The 24,961-nt window shown below is 46.6% G+C and overlaps 2 protein-coding genes across 9 annotated transcripts in view; both read left to right on the top strand.

The window, feature by feature from the left end:
- Positions 1 to 24,961, top strand: part of LOC141198608 (uncharacterized) — a 540,563-nt gene that overhangs the window by 401,980 nt on the left and 113,622 nt on the right. The window lies entirely within an intron of this gene.
- LOC141198618 (uncharacterized) overlaps positions 1 to 24,961 on the top strand; it is a 216,215-nt gene that overhangs the window by 183,156 nt on the left and 8,098 nt on the right. For 2 of the 5 annotated variants that reach the window (XM_073663055.1, XM_073663051.1), the window contains exons 1-7: positions 1,824 to 1,908; positions 21,207 to 21,404; positions 22,837 to 22,982; positions 23,112 to 23,291; positions 23,375 to 23,498; positions 23,583 to 23,680; positions 23,879 to 23,969. In XM_073663055.1, coding sequence (XP_073519156.1) covers positions 22,905 to 22,982; positions 23,112 to 23,291; positions 23,375 to 23,498; positions 23,583 to 23,680; positions 23,879 to 23,969 — 571 coding nt within the window. In that variant the 5' untranslated portion in view covers positions 1,824 to 1,908; positions 21,207 to 21,404; positions 22,837 to 22,904. Of the gene's footprint in view, positions 1 to 1,819; positions 1,909 to 21,206; positions 22,723 to 22,836; positions 22,983 to 23,111; positions 23,292 to 23,374; positions 23,499 to 23,582; positions 23,681 to 23,878; positions 23,970 to 24,961 lie in introns of those variants that run through there. The other 3 variants (XM_073663052.1, XM_073663053.1, XM_073663054.1) reach the window with 3 other exon arrangements.

Raw genomic sequence — 24,961 nt, 5'->3', positions numbered from 1 at the left:
CCGAGACTGCAGTGTGTAGACCCAAATCCAGGACTGTCCACTGTATTCCGGACAGTTGGGACTAGAGATGAGCGGATGGATTCCTGAGTCTCTGGTCCAGTGTCCAGGTCAGTGCTACCTGTGGACGGGAGACCGTGAGTCTCTTATCTTTCAGGGCAGCGCAACGTCATCTGTGCGTCCTGCTCATCTCTCGTTGGGACCTGAGGATTAGTTTTTGTTCCCTCATTCACAAGCGGAGTCGCAATGATTTCATTAGAGCTGGTGGCTCAGCAGGGGCCGCTGTGGCTATAATGTATTAAGGTTGTGGATTCAAGACCCAGGGACTCCCAGAAAAATATATATTTTTGTAATTGTTCACAAATTTTCTACTTTTGTTTAGAGGGTCAAAAAATCATTTTCTTCACCTCAGTATACAGGCACCATAAAAATACATTGCTATATACAATGTATTTCTATGGAGATGCATACTCAGCTTCTGTACTGTCTGTGCTTTTTTGACTCTACAATGCATTGCCTGCAATCTAGAGTTAAGTTAACGAAATCCTCCTCTGTTCACCATTGAGAGCTGTAGCTCAGTGGTTAGAGATAAAGCCTCTGACTACTGAGATGTAGGTCTGAGTCCCAGCAGAGGCCACAGCAGGCAAAGGAAGAGGGGAGTGTAATATAATGTAATTTATTCACTGACCAGTGAGTGGCCTGCCCCCAAGGAGGAAGAGCTACACCCCAACACCAGAGAGGTGAGTATAAATAGAACCGTAGTGACAGGACAGTCCTGCAGAATACGGGACGGTTGGGAGCTATGCGTACACACTCTGTGCTCCTCGTACACACGGCTCTGCTCCGTAAGCCTCGTACACATGTGGCTCCGCTCCGTACACCTTGTACACACGCTGCTCTGCTCCGTACACCTCGTAAACACGCTGCTCCGCTCCGTACACCTCGTACACACACGGCTCTGCTCCGTACACCTCGTACACGCGTGGCTCCGCTCCGTACACCTCGTACACGCGTGGCTCCGCTCCGTACACCTCGTACACGCGCGGCTCCGCTCCGTACACCTCGTACACGCGCGGCTCCGCTCCGTACACCTCGTACACGCGCGGCTCCGCTCCGTACACCTCGTACACGCGCGGCTCTGCTCCGTACACCTCGTACACACGTGGCTCCGCTCCGTACACCTCGTACACACGTGGCTCCGCTCCGTACACCTCGTACACACGCGGCTCCGCTCCGTACACCTCGTACACACGCGGCTCCGCTCCGCACACCTCGTACACACGCGGCTCTGCTCCGTACACCTCGTACACACACGGCTCTGCTCCGTACACCTCGTACACACACGGCTCCGCTCCGTACACCTCGTACACACGCGACTCCGCTCCGTACACCTCGTACACACGCGGCTCTGCTCCGTACACCTCGTACACACGCGGCTCTGCTCCGTACACCTCGTACACACACGGCTCTGCTCCGTACACCTCGTACACACACGGCTCTGCTCCGTACACCTCGTACACACACGGCTCCGCTCCGTACACCTCGTACACACACGGCTCTGCTCCGTACACCTCGTACACACACGGCTCCGCTCCGTACACCTCGTACACGCGCGGCTCTGCTCCGTACGCCTCGTACACACGCGGCTCTGCTCCGTACGCCTCGTACACACGCGGCTCTGCTCCGTACACCTCGTACACACGCGGCTCTGCTACATCCACACTGTAAACCCCTCCTGACCCCACACATAAACTTCAGCTCATCCAGCACCATGACAACCAGCACAGCAGAGTCCTGCATCCACTGAGGCCCCTGATCATGTGACCCCTGACTCCTCCCCTCCTGTGACCTCATCACAGCTCCTGTGCGCACAGAGCAGCCATATATGTGGTGGCGGCTCTGCAGGTGGAGGTATGTGGAGACCCCATTACTGGGCGCAGGGGGCATTAACCCCTTCAGCACGGAGACTCTTTTGGGGTCTTGTGTTGCCCCTTTTTAAGAATCATAAGGTTTTTCTGTTTCCTGTAATAGATACATACGACCCAACTATGGAGACAGGAAGGGAGGAAACGTATTGTTCTCAGAGTACAGGACCCCTTTACTGGCCCCACAGTGTAATGCCCCCATTATGCCTCTTATGCAGGATGTATGATGCACCCACACAGTGTAATGCCCCCATTATGCCCCTTATGCAGTATGTATGATGCCCCCACACAGTGTAATGCCCCCATTATGCCCCTTATGCAGGATGTATGTATGATGCCCCCCACAGTGTAATGCCCCCATTATGCCCCTTATGCAGTATGTAAGATGCCCCCCCACAGTGTAATGCCCCCATTATGCCCCTTATGCAGGATGTATGATGCCCCCACAGTGTAATGCCCCCATTATGCCCCTTATGCAGGATGTATGTATGATGCCCCCCACAGTGTAATGCCCCCATTATGCCCCTTATGCAGTATGTAAGATGCCCCCACACAGTGTAATGCCCCCATTATGCCCCTTATGCAGGATGTATGTATGATCCCCCCACACAGTGTAATGCCCCCATTATGCCCCTTATGCAATATGTAAGATGCCCCCACACAGTGTAATGCCCCCATTATGCCCCTTATGCAGGATGTATGTATGATGCCCCCCACAGTGTAATGCCCCCATTATGCCCCTTATGCAGTATGTAAGATGCCCCCACACAGTGTAATGCCCCCATTATGCCCCTTATGCAGGATGTATGTATGATGCCCCCCACAGTGTAATGCCCCCATTATGCCCCTTATGCAGTATGTAAGATGCCCCCACACAGTGTAATGCCCCCATTATGCCCCTTATGCAGGATGTATGATGCCCCCACACAGTGTAATGCCCCCATTATGCCCCTTATGCAGGATGTATGTATGATGCCCCCCACAGTGTAATGCCCCCATTATGTCCCTTATGCAGGATGTATGATGCCCCCACACAGTGTAATGCCCCCATTATGCCCCTTATGCAGGATGTATGATGCCCCCACACAGTGTAATGCCCCCATTATGCCCCTTATGCAGAATGTATGATGCCCCCACACAGTGTAATGCCCCCATTATGCCCCTTATGCAGGATGTATGTATGATGCCCCCCACAGTGTAATGCCCCCATTATGTCCCTTATGCAGGATGTATGATGCCCCCACACAGTGTAATGCCCCCATTATGCCCCTTATGCAGGATGTATGATGCCCCCACACAGTGTAATGCCCCCATTATGCCCCTTATGCAGAATGTATGATGCCCCCACACAGTGTAATGCCCCTTATGCAGGATGTATGATGCCCCCACACAGTGTTATGCCCCTTATACAGTATGTATGATGCCCCCACACAGTGTAATGCCCCCATTATGCCCCTTATGCAGGATGTATGATGCCCCCCACAGTGTAATGCCCCCATTATGCCCCTTATGCAGTATGTATGATGCCCCCACACAGTGTAATGTTCCCCCAGTACCACCTGAGGTTTTACAGTTGGAATAATCCTTCTGGAATTGGTTTTCCCTTTGGCTGCTCCCCTACATGTAGACCCTCGAGCATGTATACATGCATGTAGGGGAGCAGGCCTTACTAGATATCGAGGCTTTGTACAGTAATATACCGCATGAGGATGGTATCAGAGGAGTAAGACATTTCTTGAAATTGTGATCAATAGAGTGTAGCAGACTTAATGACTTCATGGAGGATCTTCTAAAATTGACTCTTACTCATAACTTCTTTCTTTTTGACAGGAAATACTTCCACCAGCTCAGGGGTACTGCGATGGGGAGCCCTTGTGCCCCGTCGTATGCTAAATTATTCCTGGACTGGTGGGAGGAATCCACAATATTCAGGGATGATCATAAGTGATGGCAGCCATATATTGGGGTATGGTATAGATATATTGACAACATTTTTATCATCTGGTCAGGGACGAGTGAACAATTTATTGAATTTGTCAGAGAACTCATCAATAGAGTCGGCCTGAGATTTACATTGGAGGTTAATTATAACCCTTTGCCTTTCCTGGATGTACTAATGAAGAAAAAACTGGATGGGACCCTAGGGACACTCATCTACCATAAACCTTCAAGCATTAATGGTCTATTTATGGTCTATGAAAGTGGGATAGCCACCACTCCCTCCTCCTAAAAAAAGGAATTCCCAAGAGCCAATTTTTATTGTTGAGAAGGAACTGTTCTAATGTCACAGATTTTAATATACAGGCAATAGACATGAAAACCAGATTCAGGGAAAAGGGTACTCCTGGTACATTTTGGATTCCTCATGATAGTTTGCAGAAAAGCGGGAGAGACAGACACTCCTCCATACCTAACCAAGACACCAAGAAAAAGATGGCATAACACGAGTAATAGGAAGTTATGACAATAAGAGTGACCACTTCTTTAATATCCTCAGAAAACACTGGGATATACTTGTGGCCGACCCAGACCTGAGGGTGCTGTGTGATCTACTCCCACAATAACTTCCAGAAAGGGTCAGTACAATTAGGGGCCGTTTAGTGAATAGTTTCTACTAAAAACCTGCACTCAAGTGGACTTGGCTGGATAGAAGAGTCTGCGGTTTCTTTAGATGTGGAGAATGTTGCACATGTAATTGCATGAGACCATGTAAATCTTTCTTGAATTTCTCCATGGGTAATACCTTTTTTAAGGGATTATTGCAACTGTAAAACTTCAGGACTTATATATATGGCCACATGCACCTGCCCCCTAGATTATGTAGGCACGACTTAGAGGGAGTCTGGAAGGAGAGTGGGGGAGCATTTGGTCGATATATATGCAATGGTTGGGACACCTCATTAGCGAGACACCTGAACAGTATACATCGAGGTGAAACCGGAGACCTTCTTTTGTATCATTGAGGTGTTTAAGCCCAATTTGAGAGGTAGTGATCACAACAGATGTATCCTCAAAAAAGGAAAATGAGTGGATTTCCATACTGAATCCAATAGCCCCTAAGGGACTCAATAAGCAAAATTTCCTATGCCTGTTTTGTATGAATACAGTTCCATTCTGGATTACATTTTTGGATTTTATACTCTACCCATTGCTACTCAGTTCCCTGTGAATGGGGTTCACATATAGTTGTACTTCATCGAGATATCTGAGCTAGTGATGGGCTAGCCCTAAAATGCTCGGGTGCCCGATGATCGGGTCAAGCACATTGGAATGCTCAGGTGCCCGACCTGAGCAACGAGCCCAATGTACACTGTGCAGAATTATTAGGCAAGTTGTATTTTAGAGGATTATTTTTATTATTGATCAACAACTATGTTCTCAATCAACCGAAAAGACTCATAAATATCCAAGCTTAATATTTTTGGAAGTTGGAGTGTTTTTTTTTTTAGATTTAGCTATTTTAGGAGGATATCTGTTTATGCAGGTAACTATTAGGCTATGTGCCCACGATGTAGAAATGAAGCAGAAAATTTCTGCAGCATTTCTGCATCTCCCTGGCAGAAAAAACGCATGCAGATTGACGAGCGCTTTCCAGGCGATAGCATCACTTGGAAAGTGCTTGACAACTAGGTCACACTGTATAAATCCATGCAAATAGCATGGATTTATACAGTGTGAACCGTAAAAATTAAAACAAATAAAACTATACTCACCCCCGAAGCCCCGGCGTGGCTGCAGCGCTCGTTCCTGTCTGCTTCCTGGATGCCGGCATATCGCGAGACAGAGCGGTGAAGGACCTGCGGTCACATGACTGTGACGTCACCGCAGGTCCTTCAGCGATGCCGGCATTCAGAGAGAAGCCTTCGGAAAGGTGAGTATAAACTTTATTTGTTATTTTATTCCTTTTTCACAGGTACAATGGTACCCAGGTCTGGATGAGAGTCATCTCTCCTCCAGAACTGGGTACCATCCGCACATAGAGACGCATAGAAGCCGCTTGTACAAATGTACAGTCGCGTTTTCTATGTGTCTCAATGCAAGTCAATGGCGGGAGTTCCGCTGCGCTTCCGCAAAATTAAATGACATGCTGCGGATTTTTGTACGCAGCATAAATGCTGCGGAAAAATCCGCAGCATGTGCATAGAACATGCGGAATCCCCTTGGGGACCATGGGGTGCGGATTACCTAGCGTTTCACAAGCATTTATGCTGCGGAAATTCCGCAGCATAAACGCTTGAAAAACGCTATGTGGGCACCCAGCCTTACTGTGCAGAATTATTAGGCAACTTAATAAAAACCAAATATAATCCCATCTCACTTGTTTATTTTCACCAGGTAAACCAATATCAGTGCACAAAATTTAGAAATAAACATTTCTGACATGCAAAAACAAAAGCCAAAAAAATTAGTGATCAATATAGCAACCTTTCTTTATGATGACACTCAACAGCCTTCCTTTCATAGATTCTGTCAGTTGCTTGATCTGTTTTCGATCAACATTGCGTGCAGCAGTCACCACAGCCTCCCAGACACTGTTCCGAGAGGTGTACTGTTTTCCCTTCCTGTAGGTCTCACATTTTATGATGGACCACAGGTTCTCTATGGCGTTCAGATCAGGTGAACAAGGCAGCCATGTCATTATTTTTTCTTCTTTTAGACCTTTACTGGCCAGCCACGCTGTGGAGTAGTTGGATGCATGTGATGGAGCATTGTCCTGCATGAAAATCATGTTTTTCCTGAACGATACCGACTTCTTACTTACCACTGCTTGAAGAAGTTGTCTTCCAGAAACTGGCAGTAGGTCTGGGAGTTGAGCTTCACTCCATCCTCAACCCTAAAAGGTCCCACAAGTTCATCTTTGATGATACCAGCCCATACCAGTACCCCACCTCCACCTTGCTGGCGTCTGAGTCGGAGTGGAGCTCTCTGCCCTTTATTGATCCAGGCTCTGGCCCATCAAGAGTCACTCTCATTTCATCAGTCCATAAAACCTTTGAAAAATCAGTCTTAAGATATTTCTTGACCCATTCTTGACGTTTTATCTTATGTTTCTTGTTCAAAGGTGGTCGTTTTTCAGCCTTCCTTACCTTGGCCATGTCCCTGAGTATCGCACACCTTGTGCTTTTTGATACTCCAGTAACGTTGCAGCTCTGAAATATGGCAAAACGGGTGGCGAATGGCATCTTGGCAGCTTCACGCTTGATTTTCCTCAATTCATGGACAGTTATTTTGCGCCTTTTTTGGCAACACGCTTCTTGCGACCCTGTTGGCTATTTGCCATGAAACGCTTGATTGTTCTCTGATCACGCTTCAAAAGTTTGGAAATTTCAAGACTACTGCATCCCTCTGCAAGACATCTCACAATTTTGGACCTTTCAGAGCCCGTCAAATCTCTCTTCTGACCCATTTTGCCAACGGAAAGGAAGTTAACTAATAATTAAGCACACCTTATATAGAGTGTTGATGTCATTAGTCAACACCCCTCCTCATTACAGAGATGCTCATCACCAGATTTACTTAATTGGTAGTTGGCTCTCAAGCCTATGCAGCTTAGAGTAGGACAACATGTATAAAAAGTATCATGTGATCAAAATACTCATTTGCCTAATAATTCTGCACGCGGTGTAAGTCTATGGGAAACTCGAGCTTTTTTCCAGTGTCTCCCCAAGAGGGACTAAAAATTGCCAAAATCGATGGGAACAGTGCTCAAATGGCATGGGAAGACCCCTGGAAGCATTTCTGACACCCAGGTCACTGCTGTCAACAATGTTGTCAGAGTTATTACGCCACTTTTACGGACTCACAATAAAACATACAAAAACAAAATGGATTTTCCTGGGATTTATGTTAATGAACATCCTTTCCAGGGTAATGACTTGTATATAAGGCAAAATAAATAACCAAAAACAAAAATACTCCTCCACCTTATAGGCTATCTTTCACACGTAGTGCTTTTGAATCGTGACAAATGCTTTCACCAGGAAATGTCATTTTAACATTTTACAACCTTATCTGGCCATGTGGTGTGTGAGACATGATCAGACACATCCTGTTTCATTTATGAAGGAGGGACTCTGAAAGTCACAAAGCCTATTTTTATAGGGCCATCAGGCGACCTTTACTATTCTTAAAGGGCCAGCAATCGGCCCTCACTATTCTTAGAGAACCATTAGCCGGCTATGCTTTGTTGTTCCCATTACTAAAGAGTGGGTCTCCTATACTGTTATTGCATATGCAGTGAGTGGCAGGGCTGCCCAAAATTTGGACGCACCCCAATATCCCTTTGAAAATTTGGACGCACCCCAATACCCCTTTGAAGAGACTTAGAGGAGGGCCTCCTGAAAACAATGCTCCCATTATTAGAAAGTTGGTCTCCCATTGTGTTTGCCTATGTAGTGAATGCAAGGGTTTTCAAAAATTTGGAGGCACTCCAATGCCCCTTGGAAGAAACGTGGAGGTCAGAGGGCCTCCTGAAAACAATGTTCCCATTATTAGGAAGTGGGTCTTCCATTGTGTTTGCCTATGCAGTGAATGCAAGGGTTGACAAAAATTTGGAGGCACTTCAATGCCCCTTGGAAGAGACATGGAGGTCAGAGGACCTCCTGAAAACAATGCTCCCATTATTAGAAAGTGAGTCTTCCCTTGTGTTTGCCCATGCAGTGAATGCAAAGGTTGCCAAAAATTTGGAGGCACTCCAATGCCCCTTGGAAGAGATGTGGAGGTCAAAGGGCCTCCTGAAAACAATGATCCCATTATTAGGAAGTGGGTCTTCCATTGCGTTTGCCTATGCAGTGAATGCAAGGGTTGCCAAAAATTTGGAGGCACTCCAATGCCCTTTGGAAGAGATGTGGAGGAGGGCCTCATAAAAAAATGTTACCATTAGAAAGGAGCAGGTCTCCTATACTTGTAATGCCCATGTACTAAGTGTATGGGCTGACAAACATTTATCCCTGGGGGGTTTACATGAACATACTGTATAAAAAAATTTTTTTACGGGCATCATAAACACCCTTCAAAAAAAATTATGTGGGTGTTGCATCACGGACCACGCTCACCCTGGTAATATGTTGGTGGAGGATGAGGATAAGGAGGAGGACAAGAGCAAATAGCCCAAATCAGGAAGCGTATACCCATGTGTGGGTGTGAAGAGGTGCATAGGAATGCATCTCCCAAAAAAGACACTGGATTTGAGTTTATGTTACGCTGCTATCATTCGGTGGTGTTGAGAAGTCTGGCCCAATCCAGCCCTTGTTCATTTTTATAAGAGTCAGCCTGTCAGCATTTTCAGTTGTCAGGCGGATGCGCTTATCAGTTATAATTCCACCAGAGGCACTAAAAACCCTCTCAGATAAAATGCTACAGTGGTGGCCAAAAGTATTGGCACCCCTGCAATTCTGTCAGATAATACTCAGCTTCTTCCTGAAAATGATTGCAATCACATTCTTTGGTATTATTATCTTCATTTAATTTGTCTTCTATGAAAAAACACAAAAAGAATTGTCCTAAAGCCAAATTGGATACAATTCCACACCAAACCTAAAAAAGGGGTGGACAAAAGTATTGGCACTGTTTGAAAAATCATGTGATGCTTCTCTAATTCATGTAATTAACAGCACCTGTAACTTACCTGTGGCACCTAACAGGTGTTGGCAATAACTAAATCACACTTGCAGCCAGTTAACATGGATTAAAGTTGACTCAACCTCTGTCCTGTGTCCTTGTGTGTACCACATTGAGCATGGAGAAAAGAAAGAAGACCAAAGAACTGTCTGAGGACTTGAGAAACCAAATTGTGAGGAAGCATGAGCAATCTCAAGTCTACAAGTCCATCTCCAAAGACCTGAATGTTCCTGTATCTTCCGTGCGCAGTGTCATCAAGAAGTTTAAAGCCCATGGCACTGTGGCTAACCTCCCTAGATGTGGACGGAAAAGAAAAATTGACGAGAAATTTCAACGCAAGATTGTGCGGATGGTGGATAAAGAACCTCGACTAACATCCAAACAAGTTCAAGCTGCCCTGCAGTCCGAGGGTACAACAGTGTCAACCCGTACTATCCGTCGGCATCTGAATGAAAAGGGACTGTATGGTAGGATACCCAGGAAGACCCCACTTCTTACCCCGAGACATAAAAAAAGCCAGGCTGGAGTTTGCCAAAACTTACCTGAGAAAGCCTAAAATGTTTTGGAAGAATTTTCTCTGGTCAGATGAGACAAAAGTAGAGCTTTTTGGCAAAAAGAATCAACATAGAGTGTACAGGAAAAAATAAGAGGCATTCAAAGAAAAGAACACGGTCCCTAACAGTCAAAAATGGCGGAGGTTCCCTGATGTTTTGTGGTTGCTTAGCTGCCTCTGGCACTGGACTGCTTGACCGTGTGCATGGCATTATGAATTCTGAAGACTACCAACATATTTTGCAGCATGTAGGGCCCAGTGTGAGAAAGCTGGGTCTCCCTCAGAGGTCATGGGTCTTCCAGCAGGACAATGACCCAAAACACACTTCCAAAAGCACTATAAAATGGTTTGAGAGAAAGCACTGGAGACTTCTAAGGTGGCCAGCAATGAGTCCAGACCTGAATCCCATAGAACACCTGTGGAGAGATCTCAAAATGGCAGTTTGGAGAAGGCACCCTTCAAATATCAGGGACCTGGAGCAGTTTGCCAAAGAAGAATGGTCTACAATTCCAGCAGAGCATTGTAAGAAACTCATTGATGGTTACCGGAAGCGGTTGTTCGCAGTTATTTTGGCTAAAGGTTGTGCAACCAAGTATTAGGCTGAGGGTGCCAATACTTTTGTCTGGCCCATTTTTGGAGTTTTGTGTGAAATGATCAATGATTTGATTTTTGCTTCATTCTCTTTTGTGTTTTTTCCTTGCAAGCAAATTAAATGAAGATAATAAGACCAAAGAATTTGTGATTGCAATCATTTTCAGGAAGAAACTGAGTATTATCTGACAGAATTGAAGGGGTGCCAATACTTTTGGCCACCACTGTAGCTCCAAGACGAAGAGAGCCATTTCATTTCACATAAGCAGCTTGGATGCCCAATAATAATAAGGCACAGAGGAATCACAGAGGACGTTGGTACGGTCGGCAAGGTACTCCCTCAGCATCTTCCCAAACTTTGCACCCCTTGTGAAAGTACCCCACGCCTCAGGGCCTGTGCGATGGGATGGGCTGAGAAAATTTTCCCAGAACTTTTACAGTGTTCCCCTGCCTCTGCTGGATTGGAGTTGTGTCTCTCTCACCTGTAGTCCTTGGTTGTCCAACGAACTGTGACCTCTGCCGTCATCGTTTTCAGATGGGAATTTTTTTAATAGTTCCGCAACAAGGGCCTTCTGGTACTGCCACATTTTTGTAGACCTGTCCGCCTCAGGAATAAGAGATATAAAGTTCTCCTTGTAGCGTGGGTCTGGAAGTGTCACCAACCAGTAATGACTGTCACACAAAATTTTGAGAACGCGAGGGTCATGGGAAAGGCAACGTAAAATAAACTCAGCCATGCGTGCCAGACTGCTAACAGGCAAGACTTCCGTGTCCTCACCAAGAGGACGACTGACCATGCTCTCCACCTCCTCCTCCTCTCTGTCCTCAGGCCATCCACGCTGAACAGATGGTATTACAGTTGTGCAGGTAGTACCGTCTATAGCGCAGGAAACTAGCGCCTGTTCTTCCTCCTCCTACTCCTCTTCCTCATTGTCACCCAATCCACGTTGGGATGAGATGAGGCTGGGCTGTGTGTAATCACCATGTATGGTTCCTTGCTCCATCTCATTGTTCTCCACTTGCAATGCATCCTCTTTGATTGTGAGCAGAGAGCGTTTCAGAAGACAGAGAAGCAGGATGGTGATGCTAATTATGGCTTCATCACCGCTCACCATCTTGTTGGAGTCATCAAAGTTTTGGAGGATGGTACATATGTCTGACATCCATGTCCACTCCTGAGGTCTTGTGTGGAGTCTGAACTAAATATAGACGGCCTTGTTGATGCTGGTTCTCAACAACTGCCCTCTTCTGCTCACAAATCCTTCCCAGCATCTGCACTGTGGGGACATCACACACCAGTCTGTGAGCCGGAAGCTGCAAACGCTGCTGAAACACGGCAAGGGCTGCGGAAGCTGTAGGTGACTTTCTAAAATGGGCACACCGGCGGCGTATTTTAAAAAGCTGATCCGGAAGCTCCGGGTAGGATTTGAGAAACCGCTGAACCACGAGGTTAAGCACATGGGCCAGGCATGGTACGTGTGTGAGTTTGCCTTGCCTCAGAGCCGCCACTAGGTTCCGGCCATTGTCACACACGACTATGCCTGGCTGTAGGTTCAGCGGTGTGAGCCAAAGATCTGCCTGCTCTTTCAGAGCGGTCCACAACTCAGCATTGTTTGTCACCTAAGCATATTAGCTTCAGCACAGCCTGTTGCCGCTTGGCCGAGGCAGTGCTTCCAGCTTGTGACTGATGTGGTCATTTCGGAAATGGAGGCTGAGATGCAGGAGCTGTAGACTGTGGGGGCAACCCTGATTGACCTAAAGGCCGCAATCTTAGGCGTCGGGAGGACGTGTTCCATCCCAAGGTCCGACTGGGTCCCGGCTTCCACTATGTTAACCCAGTGTGCCGTCAGCAAGATGTACCGTTCCCTGCCCACGAGCACTTGTCCATGTGTCCCTGGTTAGGAGTACTTTCACGGTAACTGCATTATTGAGGGCACGGCTAATGTTTTGGGACACGTGCTTGTGTAATGCGGGGACAGCACGCCGGGAGAAATAGTGGCGGCTGGGGACCTAGGGACGGCCACCGCCATCAGATTGCTGAATGCTTCTGTCTCCATGAGCCTAAAAGGCAACATTTCGAACGCAAACAGTCACGAAATGTGGGAATTTAGTAGAGTGGCCTGTGGGGCGTTGGCTGCGTATTTGCTCTTGCGTTTTAAGGACTGGGGTATGCACAACTGAACGCTGCACTGGTACAAGGATGTGGACATGCTTCCTGACCCTGCTACTTGAGAGTGTGCAATTACAGGTGCAGGGCAGGAGGCATCTTCGCATGCACCATGGACAGGTGCTTTGCTGCCATGTGCCTGATCATGGTGGTGGTGGTCAGGCTGGTAGTTTTGCCATCCCTGATGCTGATGCTGGCCTGGTAGGTGGTGCAAATGGCCTTTGTGTGGTTATCGGCAGAGTCTTTAAAAAACAACCAGACTCGGGAAGACCTAACAGTTGTACTGGCAACTTCCTTCGTGTTGGTGTTACGGTGAACGTTTGCCTGCCTTCTGTCTGCGGCCACCACACTACTTCTTCCTGCCTGTTGGCATGCTCTGCCTCCCTCCCCCTGTGTCCTGCTGTCCTCGCTCTTCCACTTCCGCACCCTGGTCCTCCTTTTGAATTTCTGGCAATTGTGTCTCCTCATCGTCCACCTCTTGTGACACTTGTCGCCTTCGTGTGACCGTGGCTGCTCAAATATTTGGGCATCGCTACATGTGATCTCCTCTTGCCCCTCTCAAGTGGACTGGGCAAGAGACCCGAATCTATAAATGGAAAAGTGAACAGCTCTTCGGAGTGTCCAAGTGTGGGATCTGTTGTCTCCAGGCACTCTGCATTATCTGCTATTCAACCAACCTTTTGACACTGCTCTGGGTTCAATAGTGGTGTGCTGCGGTCCCCTAGGCATTGGTACAGGAAGGACAGGCGAGAAGATATGGGTGTTTGTTGTGGCACAATTTCAGCTTGCCCACGGCCTCGGCCTCTGCATGCACCATCACCATTACGCCCAGTTCCCCGTCCCTTGCCACGGGCCTTGCCCATTTTAAATGGAGGCCAATATCTTCCACACTCACTACAAATGGCTGAATTTGGAGCGAAGTTATATGTGATCTATGTGACGGAGAAACCACAGTTTTAAATACCTGGCCTGTAGGTAACTATTTTAAACAGCAAACCGGTGTCAAACACTTCGCTGACACACTGAAACAAATTTTTAATGGAGGCCAGAAATGGTAGTATTTTCTGAAAACGTATATATGATCCGTGTGACGGAGAAAATACAGTTTTAAATAGCTGGATTTTTAGCACTGTATTATTGAAAGGACCTGGCTGTATTCTGCAGTGCCAACAAGCAAATGTCGCAGAAAAACTGTGTTCTCTGGATTGTTTTTTAAGCAAATAATGAGGATTAAGATCCAAAAAAAAAGTATTCCTGGCCCCTGAGACCTGGGCCTTTGTATAGAAATATCTAACAGCAGCAGAAGGCAGAATTGGAATGGAGCCTCTTGTGCTATATGCACTGCAGTCTGCTATATACACTGCCTGCCTGCCTATGTACACTGCCTGCCTGATATCTCTGAAGATGGATTAGTCCTCACGACTGTTTGTTGAGATGCATATGTTTGGATCTGTTCTACCTACACTACCTAATAAACAAGCGAATCTCTCCCTAGCTCAGCAGTACCTCTCCCTACTCTGCCTGATTGCGGAGTAGACTGACGAGTACAGCGGCGCCAGGTCTGATATAGACCTGATGACGCTGTGCGGCCAGCCAATCACTGTAATGCCACAACCAACATGGCTGCGGCATTACAGTGAGTGATAAGCTATCCCTGCATGTTCATTGGCTCTGTAAAGAGAGCCAAACATGCAGGGAGGGGACCCGAGCATCCGCCCGAGCATCTCGCAAGTACTCAGCGAGCTCCAAGCATCTCGAGTACTGAGATGCTCGGGCGAGTACCGAGTACTTGCGAGTATGCTCGCTCATCACTAATCTGAGCTTCTATATCAGAATTGTGTTATCAGTTATTTCCCACATATACTATTTAGTAATTAACAAGTGTGGTGATCCTTTTGTGTCTCTAATTATGTATTAGTGGTCAAATTTGACCATTTAGGAATATACTATGGGCTATTGTAGATGGAAGTGACCCAAAGTGTACATATACTGTATATACAGTGTGGAAAATAAGTATTTGACATACTATTTTGCCAGTTTTCCCACCTACAAAGAATGGAGAGGTCTCTAATATTTATTGTAGGTACACATCAACTGTGGAAGAATCTAAAAATAAAAAACAGAATATCACATTGTATGATTTTTAAATAATTAAATTACATTTTATTGCATGAAATAAGTAATTGATCATCTACCAACCTGCAAGAATTCTGGCTCTCACAGACCTGTTAATTTTTCCTTAAGAAGCCCTCCTACTCTTCTCTTCTTACCTATATTAATTGCTCCTTTGTTACATGTATAAAAGACACCTGTCCACACACTCAATCAATCAGACTCCAACCTCTCCCCCATGGCCAAGACCAAAGAGCTATGTAAGGACACCAGGGACAAAATTGTAGACCTACACAAGGCTGAGATGGGCTACAGGACAATTCGCGAGCAGCTTGGTGAGAGGGCAACAATTGTTGGCACAATTATTAGTGATGCGCGAACGTGCTCGGATAAGGGGTTATCCAAGCATGCTTTGGTGCTAACTGAGTATCTTTGGCGTACTCTAAAAACATGTTCGCATTACCATGACTTCATGTCTCGTGGCTGTTAGACATCCAAAACATATGCAGGGATTGCCTGTTTGTTAGGCAATCCCTGTATGTGTTGTAGGTGTCTAACAGCCATGAGACATGCAGCCACGGCGAAACAAACATATTTTTTTAGCATGTAGATTATTTATTATCAGAAAATGGAACAAATACAAGATGACTGTCAATCTTCCTCAGCCTGAGGCTCCATGCTGCATTTCGCCTCGTGCGGTAAGGATGATTCTGAGAAAGGTCTGGAATTCGTCCAGAACTACATGGTAGGACCTGGTCAATCATCTGAAGAGAGCTGGGAACACAGTAACAAACATTACCGTTAGTAACACACCATGATGTCATGGATTAAAATCCTGCAGGGCACCCAAGGTTCCCCTGCTCACACCAGCACATGTCCAGGCCTGTTTGAAGTTCGGCAGTGACCATCTGGATGATCCAGAGGAGGCATGGGAGAAGGTCATGTGTATCAGATGAGACCAAATAGAACTTTTTGGAATCAACTCCCCTCGCCGTGTTTGGAAGAAGAAGGATGAGTACAACCCCAAGAATACCGTTGCAACTGTGAAGCATGGTGGGGGGAAACATCATACTTTGCGGGTGCTTTTCTGCAAAGAGGATAGGAAGACTGCACCTTATTAAAGGGAGGATGGGGTCATGTATCTCGAGATTTTGCCCAACAACCTAATTCCCTCAGTAAGAGTATTGAAGATGGGTCGTAGCTGGGTCTTCCAGCATGACAATGACCTTAAACACACAGACAGGGCAACTATGGAGTGGCTCCGTAAGAAGCATTTCAAAGTCCTGGACTGGCCTAGCCAGTCTCGAGACCTGAACCCAATAGAAAATCTTTGGAGGCAACTGAAAATGTTGTGCATCGACAGCCCCGAAACCAAAAAGATCTGGAGCAGATCTGTATGGAGGAGTGGGCCAAAATCCCTGCTGCAGTGTGTGCAAAGCTGGCCAAGAACTACAGGAAACGTCTAACCACTCTAATTGCCAACAAAGGTTTCTGTACCAAATATTAATTTCGGTTTTTCTTTTCTATCAAATTCTTATTTCATGCAATAAAATGCAAATTAATTATGTAATAACCATACAATGTGATTTTCTGGATTTTTTTTCAAGATTCTGCCTCTCACAGTTGAAGTCTACCTGCGATAAAAATTACAGACCTCTCCATTCTTTGTAGGTGGGAAAGCTTGCAAAATCCGCAGAGTATCAAATACTTAATTTCCACTCTGTATGTATGTTGGTGTGTGTGTTGCTGTGGTAGCCCTTTCAAGAAGAGCTAATTTGGATTAAGATATATTATCTCTAAATCTGCCATTTTTGTTCAAATGAAATAAATACGATGCATTGGAGAAAGAAAATAACACACAGCCAGTGTCTGAGTGTATAATTCTTGTCTGCTCTCAGAGCACAAGCAACACGTATGGACAAATTCACAAATAAATGTGGTCTCCGACTGGGAAGGAGGTTACATCCATGCATGTAAAGGACATATGTATACAAAATAAAAGGACACCTGTGCCAGAAATTCATAACCCCATTGACATAGCTGAAGCATTTCGTTGCTGTTATAGCTCGCTGTATAATATTCATGGACAATACCACGACATGCCACCTAATATTCTTGAAACAAAATATGGACACTGCTTTTCCTTCCAGACAGACCCCTGAGCAGGATTTACTAGACAAAGCTTTCACTGAACAAGAGATAGGAGAGGCCAATAAATCATTCCCTATCGGGAAGAGCCCTGGGCCAGATGGATTCAATAATAGATTTTATAAGATATTTGTACCCATGTTATTACCATTTTAGCCGAAGAGCTCAATAATATCTCAGAAGACTCCCCTCCTTTGCCCCCAATCAGTTAAGAGTCATATAATGGTTTTTCTCAAAGCCTGGAAAAGAACCAAATGCCTGCCCTAATATTCATCCAATATCATTCATTAATGTAGATGTCAAAATATTCTCTAAAATAATTGCACCATGGCTCTCCCACTACCTACCCTCAATTGTTAGCAGCAATCAGGTTGGCTGCATTAAAGGTAGAGAGGCTCGTGATAATACGGATAAAACATTGTTAATTTCACATGCAAAAAAAAACCAGGGGATCCCAATGTGCCTTGTTTTTGTCAACACTGAAAAGGCGTTCAACAGAGTGCACTGGACTTTCTTGAAGAGCATATTGCCACAGATTGAGTTGAGCTCTTTCTTGTTATCTAAAATTCTATCCTTCACTGACCCTAAAGTGATAGGGTAACCGGCCTTCTATCTGACACATTTTCTATTAAAAAGGGGACGAGACAAGCGTGTCCCTTATCACCTCTGCTATACACATTGATGATGGAACATTTAGCTGTAGAATTACATAAAATTCCTGATATTAGTGGAGTTACTATAGGCTCACACAGCGTCGGACTGGAGTACATTGGGCCCACCAGAGAAAATCATTCTTGGGGCCCACTACGTAGCTACATAGAAATAAATATAAGACCTCCAATTGTGTGGTAACACGCTAATATCAGGGTATAATATAAGATAGTACACTTCTTATTGTTATAGAAAGAGATGGCGCCCACATTTTGGTGCAAACTCAATGATAAATGTCCCCTGATGTGTAATAACAGCTAAACCAATGTTTTATAGCACCAGCGTAGTGGATGGGATTTTATGACATCTCATCCATACGCTGAGAAAATCCAGAGCGTGAATTAACCGATGCTGCGGATATTCACCACCGACTTCATCCTTTGCAATACAAAAGGATCAAGTCAGGCTACATTCCCACAGAGTGAAGCCGCTGCGGCCCGACACTGCAGTGGAGTCGCAGCACTTCCGCCCTCATTATGCTAATGAGCAGCGCCATTTTTTTTTTCTCCTGTGGACTTTCCTAATAGATGTTAGTCTATTGGGAAAGTCCACATGTGGACCCGCAAGAGAAATTGACATGCTGTGGATCTGAAAGACGTGCCACTTGTCAGAATCCGCGGGTGATCCGCAGCCTGAGATGCACACATAGTGGACATGGGATTTCTAGAAATCCCATCCACTATGCTTTAACATCTGGCCACTGCAGTTTTGACACTGCATAAACACACAGTTTCAAAACCGCAGAGAATCCTGAACGTGGGAACATAGCCTCAGTGGTAAAGGTGAACCAGCAGTAAAGACAACAATATCTGCACTATATCTGTGTGGATATTACCGCTGTTAATTTGCTATGGGTTTTCCATTGTAGAAATTCTGCAGCAAATGCATAATGTGAATGTATCCACTAATAGTGGTGGGGGCCCTAAATCACTTATGTATGGCGTTATTAGTGATATAAAAAAAGAGCTTTCCCTTACTTAAATCTCTCTGCCACATTTAAGGCCATAACTTCTTATCAAGGGCCTCACTTTGCTAGTAACTTTTAGTAAGACTTTTAGTAAGTCAGGGGTGATACAGGGAGAGGGGACTAAGTCAGTCATGGGTGATACAGGGAGAAGGGGCTAAGTCAGTCAGGGGTGATACAGGGAGAGGGGGCTAAGTCTGTCTGAGGTGATAAAGGGAGAGAGGTCACATGGGTTGATACAAGAAAGGGGTCGCAGTCAGAGGTGATACAGGGAGAGGGGGCTCAGGTCAGGGATGATACAGGGAGAGGAGGTGCAGTCAGGGGTGATACAGGGAGAGGGGGCTCAGGTCAGGGGTGATACAGGGAGAGAAGGTGCAGTCAGGGTGATACGAGGAGAGGGGGCTCAGGTCAGGGGTGATAAGGGGAGAGGGGGCTCAGGTCAGGGGTAATACGGGGGATGAGGATCAGTTAGGGGGTGCAGTCAGGTGTGATACAGGGAGGGGGTGCAGCCAGGGGTGATATGGAGGGAAAAGCCTCAGTCAGAGGGGATAAGGGAATGGGGTGCACCGTGCAGTCAGTCAGTTGTGAAAGGGGCGATGAGGGAATATGGCCCCCATTCATCCTTAAGTAACTTAACCCCTTCCCCTCTATCATCCCTGACTAAAGGCCCCCCCATTTGTATTTACTCACTGTTAGGCTGGCAGGGGGGACCTCCTTCAATCATTGCCAGCAGCTGTAAGGCTGCGTGCCCACTATGCGTTTTTCAAGCGTTTTTGCCGCGGAATTTCCGCAGCGAAAACGCTTGATAATACATGCCCCATGGTCCCCAATGAGAATCCGCATGTGCTGTGCACATGCTGCGGAAATTTCCGATGCGGGTATCATTGCGGAAAAATACGCAGCATGTCCATTATTTTTGCGGACACGCAGCGTAATTGCCGCCATTGACTTGCATTGAAATGCTTAACATCCGTATGTATACATGTATACATGCGGATGTTAATGCGGTTCAATGTGTGGATGGTACCCGGGGCTGGAGAAGAGGAGACTCTCACCTCCAGACCCAGGTACCATGGTACCTGTAAAAAAAAGAATTTAAAATAAAAAATAAATATTTATTTACATAGAATTATATAGAAGGTTTGCTGTGTCTGTTAACGTAGTGTCCAGAGGCTGGAGGCGCTACCAGGAGACAGGCCAGTACACCAGGAGACGTGGAGGGAGCCATAGGAGGGCAACAACCCAGCAGCAGAACTGTTACCTCCTCCTTTGTGCAAGGAGGAACAGGAGGAGCACTGCCAGAGCCCTGCAAAATGACCTCCAGCAGGCCACAAATGTGCATGTGTCTGCACAAACGGTTAGAAACCAACTCCATGAGGGTGGAATGAGGGCCCGTCGTCCATATATGGGGGTTGTGCTCACAGCCAAACACAATGCAGGATGCTTGGCATTTGCCACAGATCACCAGGATTGGCAAAGTCGCCACTGGCGCCCTGTGCTTTTCACACATGAAAGCAGGTTCACACTGAGCACATGTGACAGAGTCTGGAGACGCCGTGGAGAGCGATCTGCAGCCTGCAACATCCTTCAGCATGAACGGTTTGGCAGTGGGTCAGTAATGGTGTGGGGTGGCATTTCTTTGGAGGGCCGCACAGCCCTCCATGTGCTCGCCAGAGGTAGCCTGACTGCCATTAGGTACAGAGATGAGATCCTCACACCCCTTGTGAGACCATATGCTGGTGCGCTTGGCCCTGGGTTCCTCCTAATGCAGGACAATGGCAGATCTCATGTGGTTGGAGTGTGTCAGCAGTTCCTGCAAGATGAAGGCATTGAAGCTATGGACTGGCCCGCCCTTTCCCTAGACCTGAATCCGATTGAGCACATCTGGGACATCATGTCTCGTTCCATCCACCAACGTCACGTTGCAGCACAGACTGTCCAGGAGTTGGCGGATGCTTTAGTCCAGGTCTGGGAGGAGATCCCACAGGAGACCATCCGCAACCTCATCAGGAGCATGCCCAGGCATTGTAGGGAGGTCATACAGGCACGTGGAGGCCACACACAATACTGAGCCTCATTTTGACTTGTTTTAAGGACATTACATTAACCTTGGATCAGCCTGTAGTGTGTTTTTCCACTTTAATTTTGGGGGTGACTCCAAATCCAGGCCTCCATTGGTTAATACATTTGATTTCCATTAATGATTTATGTGTGATTTTGTTGTCAGCACATTCAACTTTGTACAGAACAAAGTATTCAATGAGAATATTTCATTCATTCAGATCTAGGATGTGTTATTTGAGTGTTCCCTTTATTTTTTTGAGCAGTGTATATAGGTTTTATTACTAGATGTAAAGAAGAAAACTAAATACTGTAAAATAATAAATCTCCTCATATGTTTCCCCTTATTATCTCCAGTAATTGTATTATTACTGTTATGCACACGCCCGGACTGACTGGGGTGTGCTTGATTAGTGATCCCACTGTACCATGAACCGAGGAGTGCCTGGAGGGGCGTAACTAAGTATCAACCCGATCCGACCAAGGTCGCATGGCAGCTCAGTCGACTCCGTGCACCAGGGAGGAACCGAGCAGAAGGACCAGGTGCTACTCCAGGTCAGACCCCGGACATCGCTGTTGGAATGCAGGAACTGGGGAATGCAGGAACAGGCAGGTTAGGCTGGCATACAGACAGGTGGGTATTGGCAGGCACAGTTGGTATGCAGACAGGTGGGTACTGGTAAGCACGGCTGGTATGCCGACAGGGAGGTACTGGCAGGCACGGCTGGCGTGCAGATAGGGAGGCACTAGCAGGTTGGAGCGCAGGCTGGATAGGGTCCAGTACAGACTGGGATACAGGAACAGAGCCGCAGATGCGGTAGACAAGCAGAGTAAAGCGAAACCGCCGGAGCGGAGGACAAGGCAGAGCAGAGCGAAACCGCCGGAGCGGTGGACAAAGCAGAGCAGAGAGGAACCGCTGGTTCGGTGAGCAAGCAGAGCAGAGCGAAACCGCCGGAGTGGTGGACCAGGCAGAGCTGAAAGAAACCACTAGTGCGGTGAGCAAGCAGACAGAGCGAAACCGCAGGTGCGGTGGACAAGGTAGAGCAGAGCAAAACCGCCGGAGCGGTGGACAAGGCAGAGCAGAGAGAAACCGCTGGTGCGGTGAGCAAGCAGACAGAGCGAAACCGCAGGTGCGCTGGACAAGGTAGAGCAGAGCGAAACCGCTGGAGCGGTGGACAAGCAGAGCAGAGAAGAACCACCGGAGCGGTGGACAAGGGGGAGCAGAGCGAAACCGCAGGAGCGGTGGACAAGCAGAGCAGGACAGGGCTGAAGGTGCAGGCAGAGAGGACTGGGCTCTGTTCACATGGAACAGACAGGAAAATACAGGAAGACGGTTAGAACACAGGAGGTAGATATGGAGGAAGGGAAAAGGGACAAGCAGAACCAGATACACACAAGGTACTTACAACGAAGTAGCGAGTGGACTCTAAAGTCACAAACAGAAGTAGAGAGACAACGAGTTGGAGCTAGGTGCAGGTTCAGACACTGCAGAAAAAGGGAAGGTACGGATATAGAAATAAACAGACAACAGGCTAGGAGATAGTTCAGACAGGAACTGACACTGGAACGAAGTCACAGGTAACAGGCCTGGGAATACAGCCCCCAGGATGGCGGAAACAGACAAGATGAGAACAGGACCTGGCAACTCAGAGGCGAAGGAGCACACTGATTGTTAGTGTTGCTCAGGCACCACCTTCAGGGTGGAGGGGGTTTAAATATCCAGTGACTCACAGCAATAGGCTGGGGATGCATTAGGAGCGCGCCCACAGCAGCTATAAGAATCAGGAAGCAACCGGGCCGCCGCCCTAAGCAGTCAGACAAGGGACAAGCACACAGCATGAACTGGAGCAAGGTTTGCAGGCTGGACTGATGGGTAAGATTGCGGTCTTGCATAGTGGGAGGTGGTGCACTATGCAAGCACGCCACCAGGGATGTTACAATTACACAGGATTTTTATGATGTTACATCGGCTCATCTTCTCATTCAGGTCTCTACAATATCAGATCAGTGAAGATCTTCTATATAAGAGAATTTTCCTGATTTTATCCATCAAGGATGGATATGGACAGAGACAAGATGGTGGAGAGGATGTTACACCTCACCCTAGAGATCCTCTTCCGGCTTACTGGAGAGGTGAGAGATTCTGATGACGTTACATTACATCATTCTTATCTATGGGAATAACAGATGGACAGAACTGGAGAGGTGAGGACTCTGGAAATGTCTAGAGTGAGATGTATTAATGTGTCTCTCCATAACCAGGATTACACAGTAGTGAAGAAGACCTCTAGTGAGCGCTGTCAGGCCCCTGTGTCTGAGGGACGGGGAAGACCCCTGAGCCCAATCACAGGGCCTCCACCTCACCCCCTGATACATGAGGACATCAGTGACCAGAAGATCCTAGAACTCGCCTACAAGATGATTGAGCTGCTGACTGGAGAGGTGACACTGCTGGGAATGCTGGGACATTATACAGTAACGCTATGAAGGGATCGGGGGGATGATGGTATCATTGTATGTGTCAGGTTCTTATAAGGTGTCAGGATGTCGCTGTCTATTTCTCCATGGAGGAGTGGGAGTATTTAGAAGGACACAAAGATCTGTACAAGGACGTCATGATGGAGGTTCCCCAGCCCCTCACATCACCAGGTAATAGACAGGACTAAATACACACGGCCTATAATTATCTGTATGTAAAGAACGAATTCAGTCCATGAATTTTCTTTCCTCCAGTTCTATCCAGTAAGAGGACAACACCAGAGAGATGTCCCCGTCCTCTTCTTCGACAGGACTGTAAACAAGAAGATCCCAATGCTCCTCAGGATCATCAGGTAGATGGAGAGAAGGTGTCATGAGATTTCCCCTATGATGTGTAGACGGCTGTGAAGGTCTTGTGCTCAGTCTTGTTTTATCCACCAGTATTATATGTTTTATACTTGTGTAATGAGAACGGTGGAGATGGCAAGATTAGAGCTGATCATAGATGGGACTTCTCGATCTGTCTGTGACTTTTACGATATTTGTTTCAGGGTGAAGATCTGACCCATATTAATACTACAGAGACATATGTGAGGGGTGTTGAGTGGTGTAAAGAGGAGATTCCTACATATGGCTGGCCAGGTGAGTAGTGACCACTAAATACAGAGAAGTCATTGATTCTTCTCAGTCACCGGCTGTGGTTGCTTTATCAGTAGTGTAGTCCGACCTTATCACAATCGTGTGATCTCCATTTTGCCGCTAGATCACAACATTCTCCTCCACCCAAAACTGTTGAAATGACTTTGGGTATTGAAAACCCTTTTCTATAGAACTTGCAACCAGGAAGATCCACCTCCCCCTGGGATCTCAAATTTGGACTCATTAGACCAAAGCACAGATTTCCACTGGTCTAATGTCCATTCCTTGTGTTCTTTAGCCCAAACAAGTCTCTTCTGCTTGTTGCTTGTCCTTAGCAGTGGTTTCCTAGCAGCTATTTTACCATGAAGGCCTGCTGCACAAAGTCTCCTCTTAACAGTTGTTGAAGAGATGTGTCGGCTGCTAGAACGCTGTGTGGCATTGACCTGGTCTCTAATCTGAGCTGCTGTTAACCTGCGATTTCCAAGGCTGGTGACTTGGATAAACTTATCCTCAGAAGCAGAGGTGACTCTTGGTCTTCCTTTCCTGGGGCGGTCCTCATGTGAGCCAGTCTCTTTGTAGCGCTTGATGGTTTTTGCAACTGCACTTGGGGACACTTTCAAAGTTTTCCAAATTTTTCAGACTGACTGACCTTTGTTTTTTAAAGTAATGATGGCCACTCGTTTTTCTTTACTTAGCTGCTTTTTTCTTGCCATAATACAAATTCTAACAGTCAATTCAGTAGGACTATCAGCTGTGTATCTACCAGACTTCTGCACAACACATCTGATGGTCCCAAGCACATTTATAAGGCAAGAAATTTCACTTATTAAACCTGACAGAGCACACCTGTGAAGTGAAAACCATTTCCGGTGACTACCTCTTGAAGCTCATCAAGAGAATGCCAAGAGTGTGCAAAGCAGTCATCAAAGCAAAAGGTAGCTACTTTGAAGAACCTAGAATATAAGACATATTTTCAGTTGTTTCACACTTTTTTG

Source organism: Phyllobates terribilis, unplaced genomic scaffold, assembly GCF_046119375.1.
Source record: "Phyllobates terribilis strain yellow unplaced genomic scaffold, ASM4611937v1 Scaffold_98__1_contigs__length_5973952, whole genome shotgun sequence".
Taxonomy (NCBI): Eukaryota; Metazoa; Chordata; class Amphibia; order Anura; family Dendrobatidae; genus Phyllobates; species Phyllobates terribilis.
The sequence above is the reverse complement of the archived record's forward strand: the minus strand, read 5'-3'. Positions and strand labels throughout refer to the sequence as shown.